Here is a 24,193-nt window from a genome sequence, read left to right on the forward strand (position 1 = left end):
GCACTTAAATACTGGCTAGATTTTATCTACTAATGAGAGATGCTCAATAAACCCACATTTTCATTTCCTATTTTCAATTTAATAAACTCATTGAATAAATATTTAAGACTTACAAGAAGGATAAGACTTACAGAGTGAGTGACAGAGAGAGAAACAAAGACAGACAGACAGACAGACAGACAGACAAGTCCTTGTTCTATTTTTAAGGAATTTCTATTCTACTGGAGAAAACAATCTATTGTCCATTATAATTAGTATAAACAAGATATAAAGAAGTGATTTGGGTACATCAAGCCTGGATTCACTCTTGATTTGGAGAGAGGGAAAGCTTATCAGAGATATGGTTGTTGTTGTTGTTGATGATGATGATGGTGATGGTGATGATGGTGATGATGTTACCTCTTGTCCAACGAGAAAGTCTCACAGCTTGCTGTGCTTCGAGGCCACTCTAGTTACATGGTGACACTGTGTCCTTATTTCTGTTTCCAGTCTTGCCACGATTCTCCGTTTCAATAGAACTAGAAAGAACCTTCATTGGCTATAAAAACTTTAAGAACTTTGAAATCACTGTGAAAGCAAGGTAAGGGCATGGCTTCCTCAGGCTAGCTATGTTAGGTTCTGGGAGTTCAAGGTCAATCTGTGACTAGCTGTGTTCCATGACGTTGGGGATGGTCAGGAAGCCTTACGCCTTCTTTACTAGATATTTAGTACCCTGCTGGCCTAGTGGTGGCTACATTGACCAGGCTGACCTTGAACTGGGATTAAAAGTCATATTTTTCTTACTATGGCCTTCTAAGGGTGGAATACAGTAGTGGGGGGGCAGCATATCATGTGCCTTGTCTAACTTAAAACTGTTAGATCTCATCTGAGTCACCTAATATAACAGTGTTAGAAAACAACTTTCTGATATTGTTGTGCAGATATTTTTATAATAAAGTGGTACCTGACGCTGAAGTGTATGTCTTTTTTGGATTGAGAGAGGACATAAAAGATGATGAGAAGCAGATGATGCACAAAGCCACACAAGCCGCAAAGGTAAGATGTTTGCTCAGACCTCGGTTCCGTGATGAGCAAGAGTTACTCGCAAACCCTCCGGTGCAATCCCACATCCTGTGGACAGTGCGGCTTAAAGTTTCTGGTTGGCATCTATTGCCCTTCAGATAAATTCCCCCTCCCAAACCCTGAAGCAAGCTAGCTACAGAAGTGGGGCACACCAGTGGTCTCTGGGCTTGATGGAGAGACCCTGCCTCAATAAGTAAGGTGGCAGAAACATCCAGCATGATCCTCGATGTCAGCCCTGGGGCTTACCATGCACACCCATGCCTGTGTGTTCACACACATGTAAAAAAATGTGTACATACATGTGCATACAACAAACACAGCGTACACACATGCATGCAAAATGAAAACAGAAAATAAAGTGCCCTTTCTTTGGCACCAGCCTCCCTTGCCAGTTAATATTGCGCCATCTCTCCCCTTCCTTGGCTCCAGGTCTGTGCTCCTCCCCTCCATCCTTCCTGTCTCCTCTGTGTCTAATTCCTTCTGATTTCTTATGTTCCAATGCTGGCAGCTCTTCTTTGGGAAGTAGTCCCTGACCACCTGAACATGGTTAGCTGACATTCTATGTGCTCCTAGGCTGTGAGTCTCTCGTATTAAAGCATGTTTTCTGCTTCCTGGTAGAGTGGCTCTCAATTGGGGTGGAGGGCATTTACCCCATTGGGACGTTCAACAATGCCCAGAATTACTTATGATTGTTCTAAAATGAGAGTGCTTCGGGCACTGAGCAGCTAGCGGGAGGGATCTCTCTTCAGTGCAGAGTATCCCACACAATGTGGAACCTGTCCACGATTAAGGGCTGATTTAACTCTGTTACTAGAACTGAGATTAAAGCCCTGGCTCTGTCTTCTCTTACTTAATGTTCTTTAAATACCACTGATGACACAAGGTCCTGTCTCTTTTTGTGTACATTTTGTACAATCAAGTACTTAGCTTCTGTTTTTTAAAAGATGGTATTATTAATTGAATATGCAAATTAAGAGGCGTTTTAAAATTCAAGGTTCTACTTTAAGCGCTGAGATTTAAAGGAAATAAAGACAAGGACTGTAGCTCAGTGAGTGCTTAGCATGCTCGAGGTCCCGGTTCAATGCCAGCATCGGTCAATCAAGCTAAATCAGATAAAAAGGCCTGCCTTCGGGTCAAACCATTATCAAATGAATTAGAAACAGAAGAACATAGTATCTTTTAATAATTCAACAATATAACTAGTAATTAGTGATATAAACAAAAGTCATGTCTCTTTACTTACTGTATACTACATTATCAACTTGTACCCGAAAGACCTCGCAATGACCGAAACCTCCCCACACCTGTGACTCTGCCATTCACTTTACTTGTGACAATAACACATGGCTCCTATAGTTTGCCTTCAGTCTAGAGGCTAGTAAGAGCAGACTCTGATCGTTTTCCTGATATGGTCTTCTCTAACTTGACTCCTTTTGTTTGCTCTTTTCAAAAAGTTGGTTGACGGCGTTGCTCAGATTTCTTTTGATTCTGAAACAGCAGTTAAAGAGCTGTCCTACAACAGTCTAGAAGACTTAAACAACAAATACCTTTATATTGCAGTAACAGTCACAGAATCTTCAGGTAAGGTGTGTGTGTGTGTGTGTGTGTGTGTGTGTGTGTGTTATATGTGTGTGTCTGTATATGTGTTAAATGTGTGTGTCTGTATATATATATGTGTGTGTGTGTGTGTGTGTGTGTGTGTGTGTGCATGTGTGTGCGTATCAGGGAACCTGTTTCAAAAATACTGTGTGTGCTCTAAGCAAAGAGCTCAATGCTGTTAACCTGTAAAAGAAGGCATGCTTCTAGAGGATTGTAGAGTAGCCAAGAGCAGTGTAATAAAGACAACCAGTCTTGAGAAAAAGTGGAGGCAGGCAGGGCAGGGGATGGAGCAGAGCAGGACTCCCTCCACAGAGAGCCAGAAAGAGAGGGGTGAGGAATGAAGCCCTGACTTCTAGGACAGCAAACTGTCTAGTCTGAGTGCATGGGGAAACGGGATGCAATGCTAGAAAGGAGGCTGAGGAAGCTAGAGCCTTTATATTGTCCTTGCTGTTACTTAACTGTAATCTACAGAGTAATATATGAGCACACCATTGCTGTCTTCAGACACACAAGAAGAGGGCATCAGATCCCCTTAGAGATGGTTGTGAGCCACCATGTGGTTGCTGGGAAGTGAACTCAGGGCCTCTGGAGGGGCAGTGAGTGCTCTTCGCCGCTGAGCCGTCTCTCCAGGCCTACTATTGCACTCTTAAGACAAGACTTTTCTCTGGGTCAAGCTGATTCTTCCCCAGTTGTCCCCAGATGCCAATGATCTAACGTGGACACCTGTTGAGGCTCAGCCTCCAGGTCCCCTGCCTCTTCCATTGATCCTTTGAACACACTCGACTGCACCTGAACCTGGAGAGGCTGCTGAAGGCCACTGTCCTCTTTCCAAGCCCCCCAGCCTTGTGCTGCAGCCTGACTTCCGGAGACCGTCTTTCTACAGGGGCTTTGGAAGCTCCCAACTCTTGTCTGCACTTTCCCTCAGTTGGCCAACGAATGGAGACAGGTCAAGGGAATGAATAAGCACAGAGAGCAGACAGACATCCTAATGACCACCATCACCTTTCCAGGAACACTAACTCAGAGCTTGCTGTCCTTGTAGGTGGATTTTCAGAAGAGGCAGAAATCCCTGGAGTCAAATATGTCATCTCTCCCTACATACTGAATTTGGTCGCTACTCCTCTTTTTGTGAAGCCCGGGATTCCATTTTCCATCAAGGTAGGTAAGGCAGTGGGAGGCAGAGAGGAGAGAAAGCCATTTCAGATGTGATCTGATTTGAGAGACGATGAGATTCTACTAGGATCGATCTGAACTGTTCTGGCAAACAGGCACAGGTTAAGGATTCACTCGAGCAGGCGGTAGGAGGGGTCCCAGTAATTGTGATGGCACAAACAGTCGATGTGAATCAAGAGACAACTGACTTGGAAACAAAGAGGAGCATCACTCACGACACTGATGGAGTAGCTTCGTTTGTGCTGAACCTCCCATCAAACGTGACGGCGCTAAAGTTTGAGGTGAGCTAAATCTTCTTGTTGTATTTCCTTAAAACAGTGTGAGCTTTTAGTTATGTGTTTGGGCTGCTGTACAGACAGATGTGGCTGATTTTATCCTCAAGTCTTGAGAATAATTCCATAATTTTGCACCCAAAATGAAACAAGTACCTTAGACAATCTGCTAATGTAGTGGGGGGGGGATTGTCAAAATTTGGGGGCAGGGGTGAGATTGGAAATTAACTATTTCCTTTTATACCAAAAAGGTTATATCAGAATGCAGGCATGTCAGAGAAGCAAAACTGTCGATGAGTGGGAGAAAGTGCCTCTTCCAACACGTGTATTTTACCTTTTCTGGAGTCAGATGTGAAAGCCCCACCCATTTTTCCTGATGCATAAGCTACTCTCTTCCACAGTTCATCTTCCCTCCCAGAAAATGTGCTTAATAAAATCCCAGTGAGCTAATAATAACGTGGGTCACTGGCTGAAGCGGGCTTACACTGGCGCTTATCGAGCCCTTATGAGGATAACCGGGGTCACTGGCTGAGGCTTACACTCACTGGCATCCACAGAGCCCTTATTAAGAGCTCTGTGCTATGGGCCTTATAAAAGATGCATTTCATGAGTGGGATGAACTGCGACCATTCTCCTTGCTGTTCTGTAGCTACAAAGGGAAGCTTCTAACCTCTCTTAACCAGATAGTGGATCTGGAATTAGTAAGTGACGGGCAGCTGCATGGGAACCAATACATATCTAACTCCGGGGCATGAACTAGGGCCCCTCCCACTGACTGAAAGCAGGTGCCTGCTGGGTTTATGAGCAATCCTGTGTCACACCTTCCAGTGGAAACTGGGTCAGACTGCCACTATGCTATGCATCTGTAACCCCTATGCTCCAGTCCTGAGCAGTTATGGCTGCCTCCCGGTCATTTCTCCCACCTCTGAACCATCTCTGTGTAGCCCTGGCTGTCCTGGAACTCACTTTGTAGAGCAGGCTGGCCTTGAACTCAGAAATCCGCCTGCGTCTGCCTTCGGAGTGCTGGGATTAAAGGCGTGCGCCACCACGCCTGGCTCCAGTGCATCAGGATCTCAGGCACCCATATTCCTGCCTCGGGATGCCCTTCTATTCGGATCATCAGGCTCCTCCACAGAGCCCACCCTGCCCTCAGTATTTCCCACACACTTTCTAGGGTTATGTCACACGCCAACTATACAAACACTGGAATGACTGACGAGGGTGTGTCTTCTCTTTAGCAACTGGCCTTGCGAAATTTAGGAATCTGGAGACAAAGATTTAAAAGACATGTTTTACAGAAACCACTACTCACAGACCACACGGGCTTTTGAAATTTTCCTTTCCAGATCAGAACTGATGCCCCAGAACTTCCCGAAGAAAATCAAGCCAGCAAAGAGTATGAAGCAGTTGCGTACTCGTCTCTCAGCCAAAGTTATATTTACATCGCTTGGACTGAAAACTACAAACCCATGCTTGTGGGAGAATACCTGAATATTATGGTTACCCCCAAGAGCCCATATATCGACAAAATAACTCACTATAATTACTTGGTAAGTACAGCCATGAGAGACCCTGCCCTTCCCCCACCAGGACACTGTCCCTCTGATAGGGAAGCAGCACTGAGACTTCACACCAGATTTCCAGGCTCGTCCAAGCACATAGCCTCCGGTCTTCTCAAACTACCAGGGCAGGCACGATCTCATGCTGATTTCAAGGGTGGTGGGGGGGGCTAGGGGAGGGACTGAGAGGTTACAAGACCACACCTCCTCGGAGTTGAGAAAGAGAAGGCTGTGATTTGAACTGGGGACTCCTGGTTTCCCATCCGATGATTCTATCTAAGTCAGCCCATCTCATGTGTCATCGAATTCTATCTCACAGCCAACAGTTACATATCTACATCTAACTCAGTTGTGTGTATCTCATTGACCTAACAGGGGACCCTGTGGCTGGTAAGAATGGAACAACATCCTGTTTCTAACTAAGCGATGCATCAGCTAAGCACCTGGGAAGGTTCAAAATGTGCCTAAAGGTTGCCAAGGAGGTGGAATGAATTATTCCAGTGTCCCCGGGCAAATGGGTGGTGATCTTTCAGTGTTGTTTAGGAGACAGTGAAACACAAGAACAATAAAAAATGTTAACCTATTAAAGAATTAGGGGAACTGTTTACAGGCTTGTAAGATGAATGCAGTCCTGCTATCTAGACATGAGTCAAAAGAGCTTTGAGGACGTTTTGGTTTCATGTTATTTCTTTTTAGCTCTAAGCTCCCCATTTAGAATCTAATGCAGGACTTTAAAACCTAATCCCCAGATAAGGATTATCTACTATGAGTTACTTACTCATCTGTTGGATTTTTTTTTAAGTTAACAATTCAGTGGAGTAAGCTTGAGATTTCAAAAAGGTTTAGTTTGAAATATAGTTCTCTAATTTCCTATTATGTGGTTTTGAACTAAAATCAGCATGACATTTATAGATAGCTCCTGAGCCTCAATGTCCTTCTTTCTTTGAGGGGGGGGGGATGAGGAGGGGGAGAGTTCCAGACAGGGTTTCTCTGTGTAGCCCTGGCTCTCCTGGAACTCACTCTGTAGACCAGGCTGGCCTCGAATTCGGAAATCCACTGCCTCTGCCTCCCAAGTGCTGAGATTAAAGGCGTGAGCCACCACTGCCCTGCCCTTCTTTCTTTGTATTGTGTGTGTTATACATGCTGGTGCGTGAGTTCATGTGTACATGAGAGCATTATGTAGGTACATATGTATGTGCCTATACACGTGGAAGCCTGAAGCTGACATCAGTGCCTTCCTCAATTACTCTCCTCTGTTTATTGAGGCAGTGTCTCTCCCTGAATCCAGAATTTATTGATTAGCTAATCTTGCTACCCATCTTGCCCCTGGGGAACCTGTTCCTGCCTTCTGAGTGCTACCGGATTACCAGCAGCTGCTGCACCTGCTGTGTGGATTCTGGACTTGAACTCTGTTGTGCCAAGAGCTTTATCTACCAGAGCATCAGTTTCTTTGGTGGAGATAAATATTCCCGTCTCAATGGTGTGTTGTTAGAATTAAAGAGTCTTAGTAAATGTGAAACACCCAGCACACAGTAGAAACATATAGGCTAATTTCCTCTTTTTCAATGTAATTTTTACTCCAGCTCCAAATGGCGCCCTAGTGAATAGGTTCCGTTTCTGTTTTGTTGATTGTTGTTGCTGCTGTTTAATTCCAGATTTTATCCAAAGGCAAAATTGTACAGTATGGCACAAGAGAGAAACTTTTCTCTTCAACTTATCAAAATATAAACATTCCAGTGACACAGAACATGGTTCCTTCAGCACGACTCCTGGTCTATTACATAGTCACAGGGGAGCAGACAGCAGAATTAGTGGCTGACGCAGTCTGGATAAATATTGAGGAGAAGTGTGGCAACCAGCTCCAGGTGAGACATGTTATAGCACAGTGCCATCCTCTCGAGGCTGGAAGAGGTGAGCCAAAGCAGCAGCCTTGGATTGTTTTTGTCACACACAAGTGATCTTTCCCTTTTCAAATTCCCTCTTAGGTCCATCTGTCTCCAGATGAATATGTGTATTCTCCAGGCCAAACTGTGTCCCTTGACATGGTGACTGAAGCAGACTCATGGGTCGCACTATCGGCAGTGGACAGAGCTGTGTATAAAGTTCAGGGAAACGCCAAAAGGGCCATGCAAAGAGTTAAGTGCATTTCCATGGTGACCATGGGGTGGGGTAGCTTCACAAAGTATGGCCACTGGGGCAGGCTGTGGGGGAGGAAGTAAGGGGGCTGCCTTAGTCAGGGTTGTACTGTTGTGAACAGACACCACGACCAAGGCAACTCTTATAAGGACAACATTTAATTGGGGCTGGCTTATAGGTTCAGAGGTTCAGTCCATTATCATCAAGGTGGGAGCATGGCAGCATCCAGGCAGGCATGGTGCAGGAGGAGCTGAGAGTTCTACATCTTCATCTGAACGCTGCTAACAGAATACTGGCTTCCAGGCAGCTAGGACTAGGGTCTTATAGCTCACTCGCACAGTGACACACCTACTCCAACAAGGCCACACCTCTTAGTAGTGCCACTCCCTGGGCTGAGCATATACAAGCCATCATAGGGGCCCTGGCCTCCTTTTCTACAGTACATTCAACAAAGAGTTTCTTCTGTCCCTAAAGCACAAGTCATCCATCATTTTTGGCTCTTCCAAGTGTAGACACCAACATCATAAGCAGATGGAACTATGAGAGCTACCGTCCTCAGCTGAGGTCTGAGATGGAGAACCTGGCTCAGGGGTGAAAGTAGTTACAAAAGTAGCACAAAGATCCCGGAGAGGGGATGGGGAAATCACTGCATTTGTTTGAACTCTCACTTAAGTCTGTGTTTAGAAAAAAGAATTTGGAAATGGCCAGAGTCCATCCATATGTTCCCATCTATTTCCATGACAGCTATTAGTTCTAGGCTTGAGTTCCTCAGGAGAGGCAGAGAGAACCAAGAAACTATGAAGTTATAAACACTTAGAAAAAAAGGGATTTTTTTTTCTGAGTCAAAATTAAAGCCAAAATAAACTACTTACAGTTCTTTCCCATGTAGAATCTAGACTTTTTCCATAAAACAAAAATTAATGTTGTTTATTAGTTCATTCCTTCATCCGTCATCACATTAATTTATACATACATACATATAATTTATATACATTACACATACATATTAATTTATTCATACATATACTATATGTTATATAGTATATACATGCATTATATTATATCTAATATATAATCATAGATTCTACATAGTATATGCTCTGGGATAATTCCTAAGATTCTACTCATCAATGCTATTTGCTTAAGGTTTAATTCTTGGCTGATTTTAAATAGGAATGTTTTAAAATATATACAATGGAAGGAACAAAGTTGGGAGTGTGGTCTTTGGGCCTTAGGTGTATGAATGCCCGTGAGTTTCACAGATTTGGTGATATGGTGTGACGACTCATTCCTTTAGTCCTTTGGATGACTTAAGCTCAGTGTCTCGCCCCTCCAAACAGGTCTTTCAAGCTTTGGATGATAAGAGTGACCTGGGCTGTGGGGCAGGTGGTGGCCGTGACAATGCAGATGTATTCCATCTAGCTGGGCTCACCTTCCTCACCAACGCAAACGCAGATGACTCCCATTACCGTGGTAAGACACTCCACATTTTCATTACTGACACGTACCCCCCCCCCCAGACATCATTCCTATCCCACTTTCTAAGACTGTCAATGGCTCTGTAAGTCTCCTTAAGGTGCACAAACACATGCACACACACACACACACACACAAATAAATGTGTAACAAAATTAGAAAAGAAAAAGATAACTCAATTTAAAAAAATTTGCTCCCTTTAAATTCGTACATAATACATCAGTTCATTGTAGTCTGTGGATCCAAAAAGCAGCCATACTCAAAACCAAGATCATAAAACCAACCAGGCATCACATTCAAAGGTGTGACACATAGAGCCTAATCTCTTTCTTTTTATTTATTCTTCTCCCCTATCACACATCCCAACTGCAGCTTCTTCTCCCTCCGCTTCTCCCAGATTCCCACTATCTCCCCCTCCCCCTCGCCCAGATCCACTCCTCTTCCATTCTCCTTCAGAAAACAGCAGGCCTCCTGGTCATAATGACTGACCACTACATAACAAAATGCAGTAAGTCTAGCCACACGCCCTCATATCAAGGTTGGATGAGGTAACCTGGTAGGAGAAAAAGGATCCCAAGGGCAGTAAAAGAGTCAGAGACAGCCCCTCTCGCTGTTAGGAGTCCCACAAAACCCCAAAGTACACAACCACAGCATGTGTGCAGAGGAGCTAGGGCAGACCCATGCAGCAAAGCCTAATCTAAAGCAGCCACACACACACACACACACACACACACACACACACACACTGGGGCTGTTTCAAACACTCACTTTCATGAAACTTACTTTTTCAGATTTTTATGTCCTTTGCCCCATGTTCTAAGTCTCTGTCTTTTTCTAAACAGATGACTCTTGTAAAGAAATTCTCAGGTCAAAGAGAAACCTGCATCTCCTAAAGCAGAAAATAGAAGAACAAGGTACGCGTTAAGTTTCTTGTGACCATAAAACATTATGATCACATAGAAAGCTGTAGAAATGAGACACTGGAGAGCCGCCCCCAATTCCAGAAGAATAGGTGAGAACAGATGTGTGGAGGTCTAGCTCACCCCTTTCAGGAAATTTAGTCCAAACAAAGCCAGTATTTCACTGGCTGTAATCTTGACTCGGGGACTCTCCATCTTTTCTGTTTGTATCATTATGGCTGGCGATACAGCTCAGCGTGGAGCTCGTCCCGCATGCACAGGCCCTGCATTCAGTTCCCTTCTCCGAGTGAAGAGGAAGCATTCCTACCTGTAAAAACTAAAAAGGAATGACTGTTACTCATCACGGGTGTTTCCTTTCTACAGACCTAATAATTAAAATCATGTTCTTTGACTTTGTTCTGGCAAAGTCCACGATTAACCAGAAAGCTATTTCTCTTATATATGTAACAGTTAATAGCACTTAGATCGGCTTTCTCAACCCGTGGGTCAAATAAGCTTTTCACACTGACTGCCTAACACCATTGGAAAACACAGATATGTACGTTATGATTCATAACAATAGCAAAATTAAGAGTTATGGAGTAGCAACAAAAATAACTATGGCTGGGGGTCACCACAACAAACTGTATTAAAGGGTCGCAGCATTAGGAAAGTTGAGAAACACTGGCTTAGATTATTCTTTAGAAACTACAGCTACTGAAAATTATTTAAATGGTAATATGGTAATTAACCATCTTTTGTAATAATTTTACTTACTATTTATTTGCATGCTAACGTGTGCAGAATGCAAACTGAGACAGGCCACCTAGAGGAGCTCACTGGCTTTAATGCTGTCACTAGGAGAGCACTGAGAAAACAGGATGGAGCCCTTACTGAAAGTCTATAAGCCATGTCAGAAAAAAAATGTTAGAAAAGGTAGGATATCCAGTTACTGTATAATAGCAGAAGCCATCTTCAAATATGCCAAATTCTCCTGAATATTGCATTTGTTTTACTCGAAAGGGGTTGAAGCCTTTTGAAAGTTAGTATTTAGCTTAGTTACCGGTGGCCCTTCGACCATTCAGTATGAGTTGGAACGAATTACCTGCTGAGGACAAATTGTCCCTGCTTTTGGAGAAGTTTCAGGGAGAGGCTGGTCAGTCATCCAGCTGGGGCTGCTGAGTGAGGGGGTCCTCTGATGACAGGGACCAAATATCCCTTGAGAGTGCTAAATCTGCGATGCCTCAGCTGCACATGGTAAGGTCCGCATGCTGCCACCATTTCAGCTGCTAAGTACAAACATCCTGTGCCAAAGAAATGCTGCTATGACGGAGCCAAAGTGAACTTCTACGAAACCTGTGAGGAGCGAGTGGCCCGGGTTACCATAGGCCCTCTCTGCATCAGGGCTTTCAACGAGTGCTGTACTATTGCGGAAAAGATCCGAAAAGAAAGCCCCCATAAACCTATCCAACTGGGAAGGATCCGTAAGTATGAGTTTTCCTACCAGAATCCTATCTGATATGGGAGATTCTATGTAAATTAGTGCTGCTCAGAAAGGTAGCTTTGATGCTTCAGTTAAAAACTAGAGGTGGAAAAGAGACCTCATCTGTATCCAAATACTTCCATTATTCTTGGGGCCATTGGAATGGTAGTGTCCAGTCAAGTTTGAATCCAGATCCAGTGTAACTTGAAAGCCAACTCATCCCCAAAGCTTGAGTGATGGTTTATCCTGTGACCCTCAAGCAGGAACCTTTGCTTAGATAACTGTATTACATGCTGAACTCTAAAATTCTATGTGACATTATACCCCTGACATCATACCTGTGACATCATACCTGTGACATCATACCTATTGAAAATGAAGTTTGTGCTTACACCGACCATTTGTATTTACAGCAAAAGACTCCTAAAATGAGCAAGACGTTAAGTTTACTTGTGACTGGGGGACTTATTTCAGTTTCAGCCAACAATATGACTTTTAGAATCACTTATGCATCATTTTTAGGAAAAGAAGCAAAAGCGAAATGGCATCTACCCTTTTCTACTCTGCTTTGCTTAGCGGTGTATCTTAAGTGTTGTCTATCTAATGGATACATTCTATAGACATAAATGGTACTGCAATTTAAAAAACATGCTATTAGGGATCATTTTGCCATAACTAAGGTACACTAAGTTGCCTCCCAGGTTCTGCTTCTCCAAGTGTAATTCTGATGAATAATCTAGCACATATTTTTTTTTCACTGCCCAGTTTTTCAACTGGCATCCTCCAGTTGGCTTTAGCTACATGGTACCCACCATCGACGGCCCTTCCTTCCTGCTGAGTCGACTCCCCATTCTAGACAGCGTGGCCGCCCCACAGTCTCATCTGTGCAGCCATCAGCCTTCAGGGCTATGTGTGGCTCCCTGCCTGCCCTGGCTTGTGAATGACCCTGGTTGGGAGTTAGGACAGGTCAGAGCCAGCTTGCTTAGCTCAGGGATCTAGGTCCATGCTGCTAATGTCTAGGAGCCACTGTTTCCCATAGTGTAATCTGGTTTTTAGGTTTCTGAGACTCAGTGGTAAATCCACAGTCCCTATTAGTCCATCTCAGATGGAGCAGAGATTCCATCCACCTTATTAGTGGAAATAGAAATTAACAAGCCAGAAATCACAGAAAACGTCCATGTTTTCTGATATAAACCTAACTGTCAAAATCACAAAATTATAAATAATTTTATAGACTCACTGATGTCGTGTAAAATCTCAGCTATCCCCTTGCTGTTTCGTCAGTACAGGAATATGCTAAGGTCTCAAAGCTCAGTCCTAAAACCATTAAGCAATGCCTTTACTGACCCCTTTTGGAGACAGGTAGGTCATAGATGAATGGTTTTACATAAAAATTCACCTGAAAGCAGAACTAATATTGGTTTCTATAACTAAATATATTTCCACAGACATTAAGACCCTGTTACCAGTGATGAAGGCAGATATCCGAAGCTACTTTCCAGAGAGCTGGCTATGGGAAGTTTATCGCGTTCCCAAAAGGTACCTTTGATGGTCCTCTGGAAAAGTGGGGAAAGTTACTAAAAATCTGCATTATTGCCAAAAATCTGGACATTACTATTTCCCCTATAGTTAAGATAACGCCACGACCGGGTTAAATTTTGTTTTGTGTTTTAATTTTGCTTAGTGTACTTTTGTTGGAGAATTGGGGACAGGGAGACATTAATTATTAGTAAAGAAGGATACCACTCTATAAAGGTATCTGTATATAAAACAAACAGATAAAACAGAAATGGAGTTGTATCTTGGTATCTAGGTTAGAGTTTTCATTTTAATGGGAAGCCTCTCTGTAGCAGGTATTGGAAGCAATGCTCAAAATACGCAGCCCCACCTCATTGTTCTCAGGCCAGCCCCACACTAGAGACGAGCACGGTACTCACTCTCCCTGTGCCTCTCCTCTCCCTTCCCATTGGAAGACCTTTTTCCACATCATTGTCCACTCCCCACTTCTAGTAAAATATCCCAGTGCTATCCTGCATCACAGCACGACTGGATTGATTACCCGTGCTGCGGGAGTCACGTGGTATTACAGTGGCCCGTCTCCTTTCCTGTTTCCTCATTAAAAAGAGTCAGTACCTCCAAAGCAAAACCTGACTTCAGATCCCTATGTTAGATCCAGGGCCTGGCCTAGAGTCCGGCTTGTAGAGACACGGGTTCAAATGTGTTGAAGGCACTCGTTCAATGGTTACACTGACATGCAACTCATTTTTATAGCTTTCTTCCACTAGCCAGGAAACCAGTGGACAGCAGGACCACAGCTTACAAACACTGTGTCCCTGGTACATCATGCCTGATAAAGAATCAGTCCTCCATGGCTACAACAAATGCCCAGGCTTAGTCACAGGCAGCAGGTTTTAGCTAGACTGATTTGTTACAAAGAGTATTACAATTCATTACTTTACTCCTGTATTCTGGCACCTAACAATAGAGAATGTATCTTTCTTTGTAGTATTATATGCTCTAACAGGGCAACAGTTCAAAGATATCCTTCTCACTGCCAATGCTCACACCACAGGTGCAATGTCTGCAAACCTGAGATGGGTGGGCAGATGCTGAATATATTTGTCTGGATGAATTTTTCCTTACTAGCAACTCTAATGTTTCACTGTAGTTGAATATTGTGTTTGTTTCTCTTCCTGTTCCTGGGGTAAAATACCTAGCAAAAGCAACTTAAGGGAGGCTGGCTCACAGTTCTAAGATTCAGGCCATTGCTACTGGGAAGTCTTGGCTGCCAGAACCTGGGACATCAACAATTAGGAAGCAAATATAACAAACGCTCCTGTTCATCCAGCTTCTCCTCTTCATGCAAGAATCCGAGCCTAGGGAATGACACTGCCCACAAATGGCACTGCCCACGTTGAAGGGGGAATCTTTTCTACTCAGCTGACCTAATCAGAAAAATAGCTCCCAGGCATATCCAGAGGCTAACCTAATCAAGAAAATCCTCCATGGGGACAGCCAGAGGTTAGTCTTGTGGGTAGTTCAGATCCTATCAAGTTGGTGATATTAACCATCACAAATATCAATGTCTGAACTTCCAGAAACCAGCTGCAGGTCGTGCTGCCTGACTCACTAACGACCTGGGAAATTCAAGGCATTGGCATTTCAGACAATGGTAAGAAACCGTAAGTCACATGCTCAGTTGAGCAAGATTTGAATCAGCAAGATGGAGTTCTTTGTTACTGTACACTCAATTCATCTAGGATACAAGGCAAAGTTTTTAATTTTCCTTTTCAAAAGGCTCCAATGTACTTACACCTTTGAAGAGACTGAGTTTCTTCTGCTCCTCTACTGGCTGCCAACTATAAAACTGAGATCAAAGCTGTACTTTCTTTCTCTTCTGACAGTGAGTGGGAGTTCGAGGAGAGTTAGAACAACTCAATGTTTTCTCCCTTGGCTGATATTCCTGAGAAGTGACTAATGCAGATACTTTATAAATAACTGCTAGATTACTTTCATTTGTTTAATTTTATTTATTTATTTATTTATTTATTTATTTATTTATTTATTTATTTACTTACTTATTTATTTATTACAAAATCTTGGTCTCCACAATCAAAATTTTATACTCATTAAATGAAGCCAACAATAAATATCTTTAAAGATTTGGTATTCTAGTTAATAAGCATTCTCGTTTTAAACAGAATTAAATATCTGGTAAGCAAATGAAACATTATTTTTTTAAGAAAGCAAATGTGACAAATTAGTACCAACAAAATGTGACAAGAATTCCCTAACATGATCCTACCTTGCTTTCCCTTTGGGCTGAAGGTATATGTGTTGCTGATATACTCAAGGCAAAGGTGTTCAAAGAAGTCTTCCTGGAGATGAACATACCATATTCTGTTGTACGAGGAGAGCAGATCCAATTGAAAGGAACTGTTTACAACTATATGACCTCAGGGACAAAGGTGAGTAGTGCTTTGTGCTATGTTAGAATAAAGAGAGAAATGTGGTTAGAATAAACACACACACACACACACACTTTAACTCCAATAAGCATGTGCATTGAATGTTGTCCTGGCAGTACACTTTGGTACATGAAGAGAGACAGATAGGAGGAAGGGACAGGCTAAGGGTTATGTGATGCCAGTCAGAGGGACAACGTGCAGTAGGTAAGGATGTTCCGGTGAATGTTCAGAGAAAGGAGAGCCCTAGTGTGGTTCATGTCAGCTCCTCAGTCATCAGACTCCTACTCCCCACTCTCAGCCACAGCCTGCTTGCCATTTCCCTATCTCACCATTGTTAATACCCCCACAGCAAGTCTGAATGCCAAAGAAACCCCCAACCCACTGACTGACTCAACCCTTCCCATCATCCTCCAGCCTGCTGACGCCTTTACTCTCCTCTCTGTACGAGCTAGCACTCACGAGTCATCATTTAGCCACACTCTCTGAAATTATATCAACCCTCATCAACTTCCCCCACCCCATGGACTGGACAGTGATGAACTCCGACCACGGGGAACCTGGCTTTTCTTTGTAGAGCACCTCTACAGCTAATTATATAATAAGCTGGCAGGTTTTATCACAGTCACAAGATGTTAGACAGGAACCCCACATGGTTCACAATTCTAAATATATTTTAAATTTTCTAATTTTATTCCTAGGACTGAGTATTTCAGTGATTCCCTCACCCAAATTTTGTATATATACATATTTATATATGTATGCATATATTTGTATAAAATTTGTATACACACATTTCAAAGAAACTATGTATTCCATTGGTACACTTTCAAATCAGCTTCTAAAATTTTCATCTTAAGTTTTTTAAAGATACCAATCTGTAACTTTTTAAACACTTTTAAATACTTAAAAATTACATCATTAGTTGAAATAAGACTGACACATCATTTAAATGTATGTAGTGGGATCTAACTAGTGCAGACGAGAATGGCATTTTCTGCCAACCCGTTGCTAACGTGACTGCAGAAGAAACAGGGAGCTGGCTTTACTGTTTCCAGCCCCACTATGGTGGACAGATAGTCAATGGAGAGAGGAAAGACAAAGGGGTGCAGTGGTAGGTGATGGAGAGGCAGAACAAGAGATGAGACGGTGCTGATAGGTGTGAGAGAAGCCTGTGGTGGCTGGGGGAACATGTGCTGCTGAGGAGGGATGACAGGGTGGGTGGTGTGCAGCAGCCTGGGGCTTATACTCAGACTCAGTCCCCAAATAGGAGGCACAAGCACATGGCACACTGGCTCTGAGCAACGACAGGATGTCCAAGATGAAGAACTTTGGTATCCGTGGTCCACTGTCCCATGCCCATGGTCCTACAGTAGCTGGGAGCCATGTTTATGTCCCTGGCCTAAGTTACCACTGAAAGCCATAAGGATGCCCTTGGCCTGGTCTGCTACCTGAGGCCATGGTGATCCAAGTCCATTCTGCCACCGAGGGCCATGTCCACGTCTGGGGTCCTACTGCAGCTGAGTTCTATGTCTGTGGTCCGTGTTACCACCAAAGTCCAAGCAGATGTCAATGGTCTGTGCTGCCACCTGAAGCCATGTTGATGTGCATGAGCCATGCTGCCACAGGGGACGTACTGACCTGAGTGGCCTTTGCTGCCACCTAAGGCCATGGTACTTACTGTCCAGGGCCATGCTGCCTCTAAGGGCCATGTGTGTGTCTGTGGTCCTACTGAAGTGGGGGTCTATGTTGACGTTCATAGAAGTCCGTGGTCTGTGCTATCTCCAGAAACCATGTGCAAATCTAGGATCCATAATCTCGCAGACCAGAAAGGACAAGGAAGCTACTTTTGCTATTGATGACTGCAGACTCACAGTTAAGAAAAGGGGACATTAAAACCTTCTGTGACAATCCCATCCCATCCCATCCCCTCCCCGAAAAAGTAACAGCCTAAACAGAAAGTCACCAAAGAGAATTCTTTAAAATGGTGATAAAGATGCTGAAGCATCGCCCTCCATGAAAGACGCCTTCTGAAGTGGGCGTGGGTGGGGAGGACTCAGTTCCATTTAAGGGCTGATCACCAGGAGTTTGCCCATGCTCCAGTGAGTGCATAAGCAACACAAATTATACGTTTTTTCTTACTCTTTTTCCTTTTTTGGTGGGGCTGGGGGTGGGGAGAGGGTCGCAAAAGGTGGGAGAGTTGAACTGTGAAGACTGAAAAGAAGTGCACTCAAGGTTCATGATGTGAAATTCCCAAACAGTCAATAAAATTATGAAAAGAAAGTAAATGTTTTCTGTTAGTCTAGTCTAGTGGGTATATATTTATTCTTATAAATAATAGTAGGTACAGCAGAAATTCCACTCTAAATAAATCACAATCATTTTGATAAATCAAAAAATTGGAAAACTAGAATACTGACCATTTTATTATCCCTATATCAACATACTTTTATAGAATCATTTCTACTTTAAACACTGGAATTTTAATTCGGCTCACTTGTACGATGTCCCTGAATCCTAGCTGCCTAATTCTAGTTTGTACTGTCACAGTAGTCAACCAAAGCCACCGTAATATACAGTGACGCCACTGAAACTGGAAGGTCATGGTGTTGTCGGTTAAACCTAATCTTCGGCTTCCATTATATCAAAGCAAGTCATCGTGACAGCTCAGGGCCAGCCCTGTTTGTCTCCTCTCTCTTAAGTCTAAGTTATGTTGTCCTGTGCCCTGTGACCTCATTCATTGAAGTTATATAAAGAATCCGGGTTCTATTATGTTTCTCTGTTGGGGTTTGTTTACATATTTTAGCAGGCAATTACCTAGATATCATCCCAAACTCTAAAATCTCTGTTCAGTTATTTTTCAGCCTGAGCTGGAAAACTCAAGAGACTATTCTGTGTGTCGTTCAAGGTTCCGCAGGGTTGAGTAAAGAATATATGCAGAACTCACAGTGCCTTCAGTTTCCAGCTGTGGTGACCCTCCTAGTGCTCTGTCCTTTGGTTCCTCAAGCCCTCTAGGTGGGAGGTTTCTGCTGGGTACCACTAATGGAGCCACCCTCAGTTTTAAAAAGAGGCTGTTGTTTGCTTACATGTGCTGTCTAGGGTTCACAGTTGGTCTTGGACTCTTGGCAATCCCAATTCAACTCTTGTTGAATGTGGCTTTTTCTCCATACCGCTCCATCAGTTTCAAAAGTTCTTTCTTAATTTCAACTTCAATGACTTACTGTGGTTATTACTGCTTGGATTTGGGCTTTTGGGTTTAGTTTGGTTGTTTTGTTATTGTTTGAGACAGGCTCTCACCATGCAGTTGAGGTTAGCCTGGAACTTCCTGCATACCCCAGACTGATCTCAAAGCTATGGTCTTTCTGGGATAGCCTCTCAAGTGCTGGCATCAAACCCTTATGACACCATGCCCAGCTGTTACCGTTTTTTACAATGAACTTATGTTGAATGCTAGCAAATGACTCATCTGTGTCTTCCTTCCCCTGTTCCACGTGTACAACACTGGGGAACCCTTGGTCCATCGTCTCCTCCATCTCCTTCTATATCCATCATGGTTGGCATTGGCCCAAAAATGTGGCCAATGGGCAGAAGGCACTTTACATATACAGGGAACTCCCTCAAGATTAGCTACTGAATGTCTGCATTCTCTTGCACTTATCTGCTTGATTCCGGATTTTATGGATGCTATTCTTTGGGCACAGCTCTTGACTCTATCAGTTCACCAAGTTGTAGATGTAGATGTGTTCACTTTTTGAGCCAGAAATCAGTGAACCAGAAGATGAGAGAGCTCACACAGTCTGTTGCCATTGCAGTTCAAATGAGGAATGCCCAAGTTTAAATCTACATATTTCTAGAGCTGGTTTTATTATAGAATGGGGCCCAAGTGGGAAGATAATAAAATTAGAGACTTCAGTTGGGTTTATATTAGGTAAGCTTTTAAATGAGCCACAAACAGAGTTTTCAATCATTTATCACTCTACCATTTATTATAAGTCAAAGGCTGAGGTAAAGGCACAGGAAAGACACCCAACAGCTAAACCCAAGGCTCCTGCTACCCAAAATGCAGGATGGAGAGAGAACCAAACAACCACATCACAGTAGCATGAACAAAGAATGCTGGTAGCTGTGACATAATCAAGTGGGCAGCACACTGAGGAAAGGATGACCATTCTAAGCTAGTGCAGAGTTTTCAGATATCCCAGGACATCGCTATGACACACATCAGTTCGTATGTAGCTGTAGGAAGTCTGAAACAAGCCTTCTACCAGGCCTTAGAACCAGGGGGCTCACTTTGAAATTGCTAAGAAACCAGGGGAGAGTTTGTGTCCAGACCAGCATAATTCAGGGTGAACATACATAACATAACATAACATAACATAACATAACATAACATAACATAACATAACATAAATACATACATACCACACATACACACATACATATGTTGCTCTTTCATCAAATGTGGCTCAAATGATAAGCTGCTCTTACACAGTTCTTCACCTGTTGCATTTCAGTTCTGTGTTAAAATGTCTGCTGTGGAGGGGATCTGCACTTCGGGAAGCTCGGCTGCCAGCCTTCACACCTCCAGGCCCTCCAGATGTGTGTCCCAGAGGATCGAGGGCTCGTCCAGTCACTTGGTGACCTTCACCCTGCTTCCTCTGGAAATTGGCCTTCACTCCATAAACTTCTCACTAGAGACCTCATTTGGGAACGACATCTTAGTAAAGACATTACGGGTAGTGGTAAGAAAAAATATGGTTCTTTAAAAAAATATGTTTCTGGGGAAAATGCTATCAACAATTTGTGTCAATAATTAAGTTTGGGGCCAGGAGCAAGGGAGAGAAAGGATGGTATAAATAGAACATGGTAACCGTTGAGGGATCCCACCAAAACTCACACACGTATTTGTGATGCTTTCTTGCAATTTACACATTAATCTGAAATTATGCATAAAATTATTAAATAGAAAAATGATACCTGCTTACTGCAGAAAATAAAAAATACCAAAGCCACAAAGGAAAAGAAAATCACCAATAAAGCCCAAACTCCGGGCTTCCCAAGTTTTACTATTTGATACGCACCTTCTGGGTCACCCCTGCCATCTTATGCAGAAAGTGTATCTTGAAATCTATGTGCAAAATATGAGGCTAAATACTGAATATAAAGTAGTAACAGACATTTTAAGACCTCGCCTTGTAGATTTCCCACTTTATAAATAGGTAATAAGCAGGCCAAAGGGGCAAACAGCAACACATTAAGTATTGTTAGCCCTGCCATTTGCTGAGTGTTCTCCTGACATCAAAATTCCACAATTATGATTTTCTAATTTAAAATGAAATATTGTTCCTCCAAGTGTTACACAGCTTGTTTGGCTAGTTAACGACTTCTCAGCTCGTCCGAAGCCTTCATTCTTTGGGTTGTTCTGAGCTATGCCATTAACTTCAGCAAATGCGTATTCAGCCAGCACAGTGACTTGTCTGTAATCCCAACTACGCAGGAGGCTGAGGCAAGTTTGAGGCCACCATGGCTAATTCACGGAGTCCCTTTTGAAAAAGAAAAGCTGTGCCGAATCTTTTGTGCCGATTCTTTCGGGCCCTGCTCATTCCTGCTCATGTCTGTATCACACTAGAAAATGGAGCAAGCTTCTTTGATTTCAATCCTGGCTCCGAGCTTCTATCAGCATTACACAGGATAAATGACTGACCTCCTCATTGGCTTCCTCATCTGTTATTGTAGCACTTACCCCCCAGAGGTTCGTGGAAACTGGATGAGTTAATATGTACAAAATATTCTGACCAATAACCTGGCCGATAAGAAATTTAAGCATTCCATTTAAGCATTCACTCTGACCAATGTTCAAACAGCCAGAATCTTTTCATTGCATGTATGCATTGAAGTATTCATATCAAGTTTGCCTTTTCAGAGAAGGAGCGGGTTTTTTTGTTTGTTTGTTTGTTTGTTTGTTTGTTTTTAAACTGGCAAAGTGGACTGGAGGAACTTGATCCAAGGAAATTCATGTCTTATATATGTAATTATGTCCTTAATGGAATGTTTTCTGGTTTCTCTTTAGCCAGAAGGAGTCAAGAGGGAAAGCTATGCCGGTGTGATTCTGGACCCTAAGGGAATTCGTGGTAGGAAAAAGGATTTTAATTTTTATGTGTCATTTTCCAGCCACAAAATTAAAATGTAACTTTAATGTAACTGTCTGGATCTATTTGAGTGGGGCCAAATATAACTCTATTTAGTGGGCATTACAATGCAAACACATTGCAATACAACTCATCCCCTGCACTCCATAGTCTATTCATAACGACAGTAACAGGTTGTTTTATTATAAAAGCCTCTGTCTAAAGAACACCTGAAAACAAGTAAGTCACTCTGCAACTAAAAGGCACTGTTAGAGACACCACAGTCAGATGACCTCTCAAAGTCCCCTCCACTGCTCCATCTCTTCTTCTTCAGCTGACGCGCTATGAATCTTCTCAACGAAAGAGCTGTTCCCACATTGGCAGCTGAATCCTGAGCTAAGTACAGGCTGCTTCTGAAAGTTAGAATCGGTGTGCTACAACTCTTTCCAGCCAGACAGACTACTACAGCCTTTGTTAAATTGTTACAACATCACTGTATTCCCGTTCTTTGTCTGAGTTATTTTTACCCTCAAAAAATCCTTTGAAAACATCCTTACCTCTCTGTAACAAAGGAGTAAATGCAACATAGAAACACTGTGTTCTGCCAGGAGGCACATGCCATAGCTAACTAAGCTCGGTAAACTCCATACCCTGTCATCCTTAGTTCAAACTTCCTAAATACCTTCACTGACTCATTTTAACACAGTATCTTCAAGTTTATCAAGGGTTAAATAACAAAGCTGCTTCTTGAAGAATGTTCTTATATCTTTACCAAAGCCACGTAGCTCATCCATGAGATCTCAGAACTTACGCATAGCATCTTCCTCTTGCCAGGGACTATGCTAAGTGCTAGAGCTGGATTTTCACCATGGTGACTTTGTTGAGCCCTACAGTTGCACCTTGGATCTTGGCACCACCTGGAATATCCCTGTACAATGTTAAAACAATAAAAACAGCCAGGTATGGTGGTGCACGCCTTTAATCCCAGCACTTGGGAGGCAGAGGCAAGAAGATCTCTGAGTTTGAGGCCAGCTTGGTCTACCAAGTGAGTCCAGGAGAATCAGGGCTCTGTTACACAGAAAAACCCTGTCTCAAAATATAAATAAAATAAAAACAGCTTGTATAACAGCTTAGTTGACTTAGTGGAAGCTTGGCTCTCTGTCAGTACAGTGACAAATAGTATCATGTTTTGGGGGAATGGTAGGATATTTTAACAGTATTTTTATTCTTTAAATGGTTCATACATTAATGCAATCTTGATCATAGCTAATCTCCACTACCCACCCCAACTTCTCTTAAGTCCTCTCCTTCCCAATTTCATGTCCTCTTTTACTTATTTTTATTTATTTACTTCATTATTTTTATTTTTTTAGCCCCCCCGGTCCAATTAGTGTCACCCATATATTCATGGATATGAGGTCATCCACCAGGGTATAGGCAACTTACCAGTGTCTACCTCCCTAAAGAAAACCGACTCTCCCTTCTTTGGTAGCTATCAATTGCCAATAGCTTCCTCCGGAAGGGACATAGTCTGTTGTGTGACAATACTTTCCCTGGGATGACTAAGCACACATCTCCCCATCCACAATAGGGAATCCCCAACAGACCAAAGTCAGAATACCATCAAAGTTCAACTTGGTGAACCAATGAGTAAGACAGGGCTTACTTACCAGAATATGAGTGACAGGTGACTTACAGAAACAGACATGATTCATAGACTGATGCATCACCAAAGGTCACCTAAGAGTTAGTGACCGTTCACAAAAGCTGGGGGCCTGGAGCACACTGCACAGCCTGTAGGCAGTGCCACAGGCTGGAGGGTGTGACTTCCAGTTCTTTCTGATCTAAACCTCTTCCAGGAAGCCTGGTTGGTTTCTGCTTCTCCCAGGAAGCTGGTCTTGTTGCAGACTCTTCTTTACAGCTTTGCTTGTCAGGGAGGCGGAAGTTTTGCTCACTTAGTCTGGCAGGAAGGGACCGAGTGAATCTGGTCTTCCTGGAACTTCCTGTGGCTACTTTTTTCTGCTTAAGGAGCTTCCTGTAGGATGGAATGTTTCCATCTCAGGGGAAACTGTTACACAACCGGCCTCAGAGGCCCCTCCCTCATCCCTGCAGGACCTTTTAACTGGCTTGACCCACAGTCGCATTCGAGCTCCCCCACCCCCCTGTCTTCTGGTTCTTATATTCTTTATGCCCCATCTTCCAAGATGTTCCCTGAGTGTGGGGGGTGGGGTGGGGCCGGGTCATACAGTTAGTCCATCTCTAGTATTCTCAGCCAGTTACTCTTAGCACTTGGGACAGTCTCCGTGTAACCACTAAACTGGTCCTATTTATGACATACAATAGGAAACAGCTGTAATCTAAAATTCTCTGACCCTGGCCTTCTGAAGCTGTGGAGCTATGTGTATATAGAAAACTGCTTAAGTCAGACTGGGGAGAGGGGA

The 24,193-nt window shown here is 43.1% G+C and overlaps 1 protein-coding gene across 1 annotated transcript in view; it reads left to right on the plus strand.

Annotated features, from left to right (window-relative positions):
* Positions 1–24,193, plus strand: part of LOC110285518 (complement C5) — a 77,094-nt gene that overhangs the window by 20,646 nt on the left and 32,255 nt on the right. Inside the window, exons 7-22 of the mRNA XM_021151753.2 lie at positions 490–580; positions 921–1,035; positions 2,517–2,643; positions 3,704–3,819; positions 3,930–4,115; positions 5,453–5,656; positions 7,321–7,530; positions 7,651–7,800; positions 9,142–9,274; positions 10,120–10,191; positions 11,463–11,660; positions 13,108–13,198; positions 14,758–14,831; positions 15,488–15,627; positions 20,139–20,366; positions 21,695–21,755. Of these exons, the coding sequence (XP_021007412.1) occupies positions 490–580; positions 921–1,035; positions 2,517–2,643; positions 3,704–3,819; positions 3,930–4,115; positions 5,453–5,656; positions 7,321–7,530; positions 7,651–7,800; positions 9,142–9,274; positions 10,120–10,191; positions 11,463–11,660; positions 13,108–13,198; positions 14,758–14,831; positions 15,488–15,627; positions 20,139–20,366; positions 21,695–21,755 (2,196 nt within the window). The remainder of the gene's footprint in view (positions 1–489; positions 581–920; positions 1,036–2,516; positions 2,644–3,703; positions 3,820–3,929; positions 4,116–5,452; positions 5,657–7,320; positions 7,531–7,650; positions 7,801–9,141; positions 9,275–10,119; positions 10,192–11,462; positions 11,661–13,107; positions 13,199–14,757; positions 14,832–15,487; positions 15,628–20,138; positions 20,367–21,694; positions 21,756–24,193) is intronic.

This window comes from Mus caroli, unplaced genomic scaffold (assembly GCF_978045245.1).
Source record: "Mus caroli unplaced genomic scaffold, Mus_caroli_1 scaffold_2, whole genome shotgun sequence".
Taxonomy (NCBI): Eukaryota; Metazoa; Chordata; class Mammalia; order Rodentia; family Muridae; genus Mus; species Mus caroli.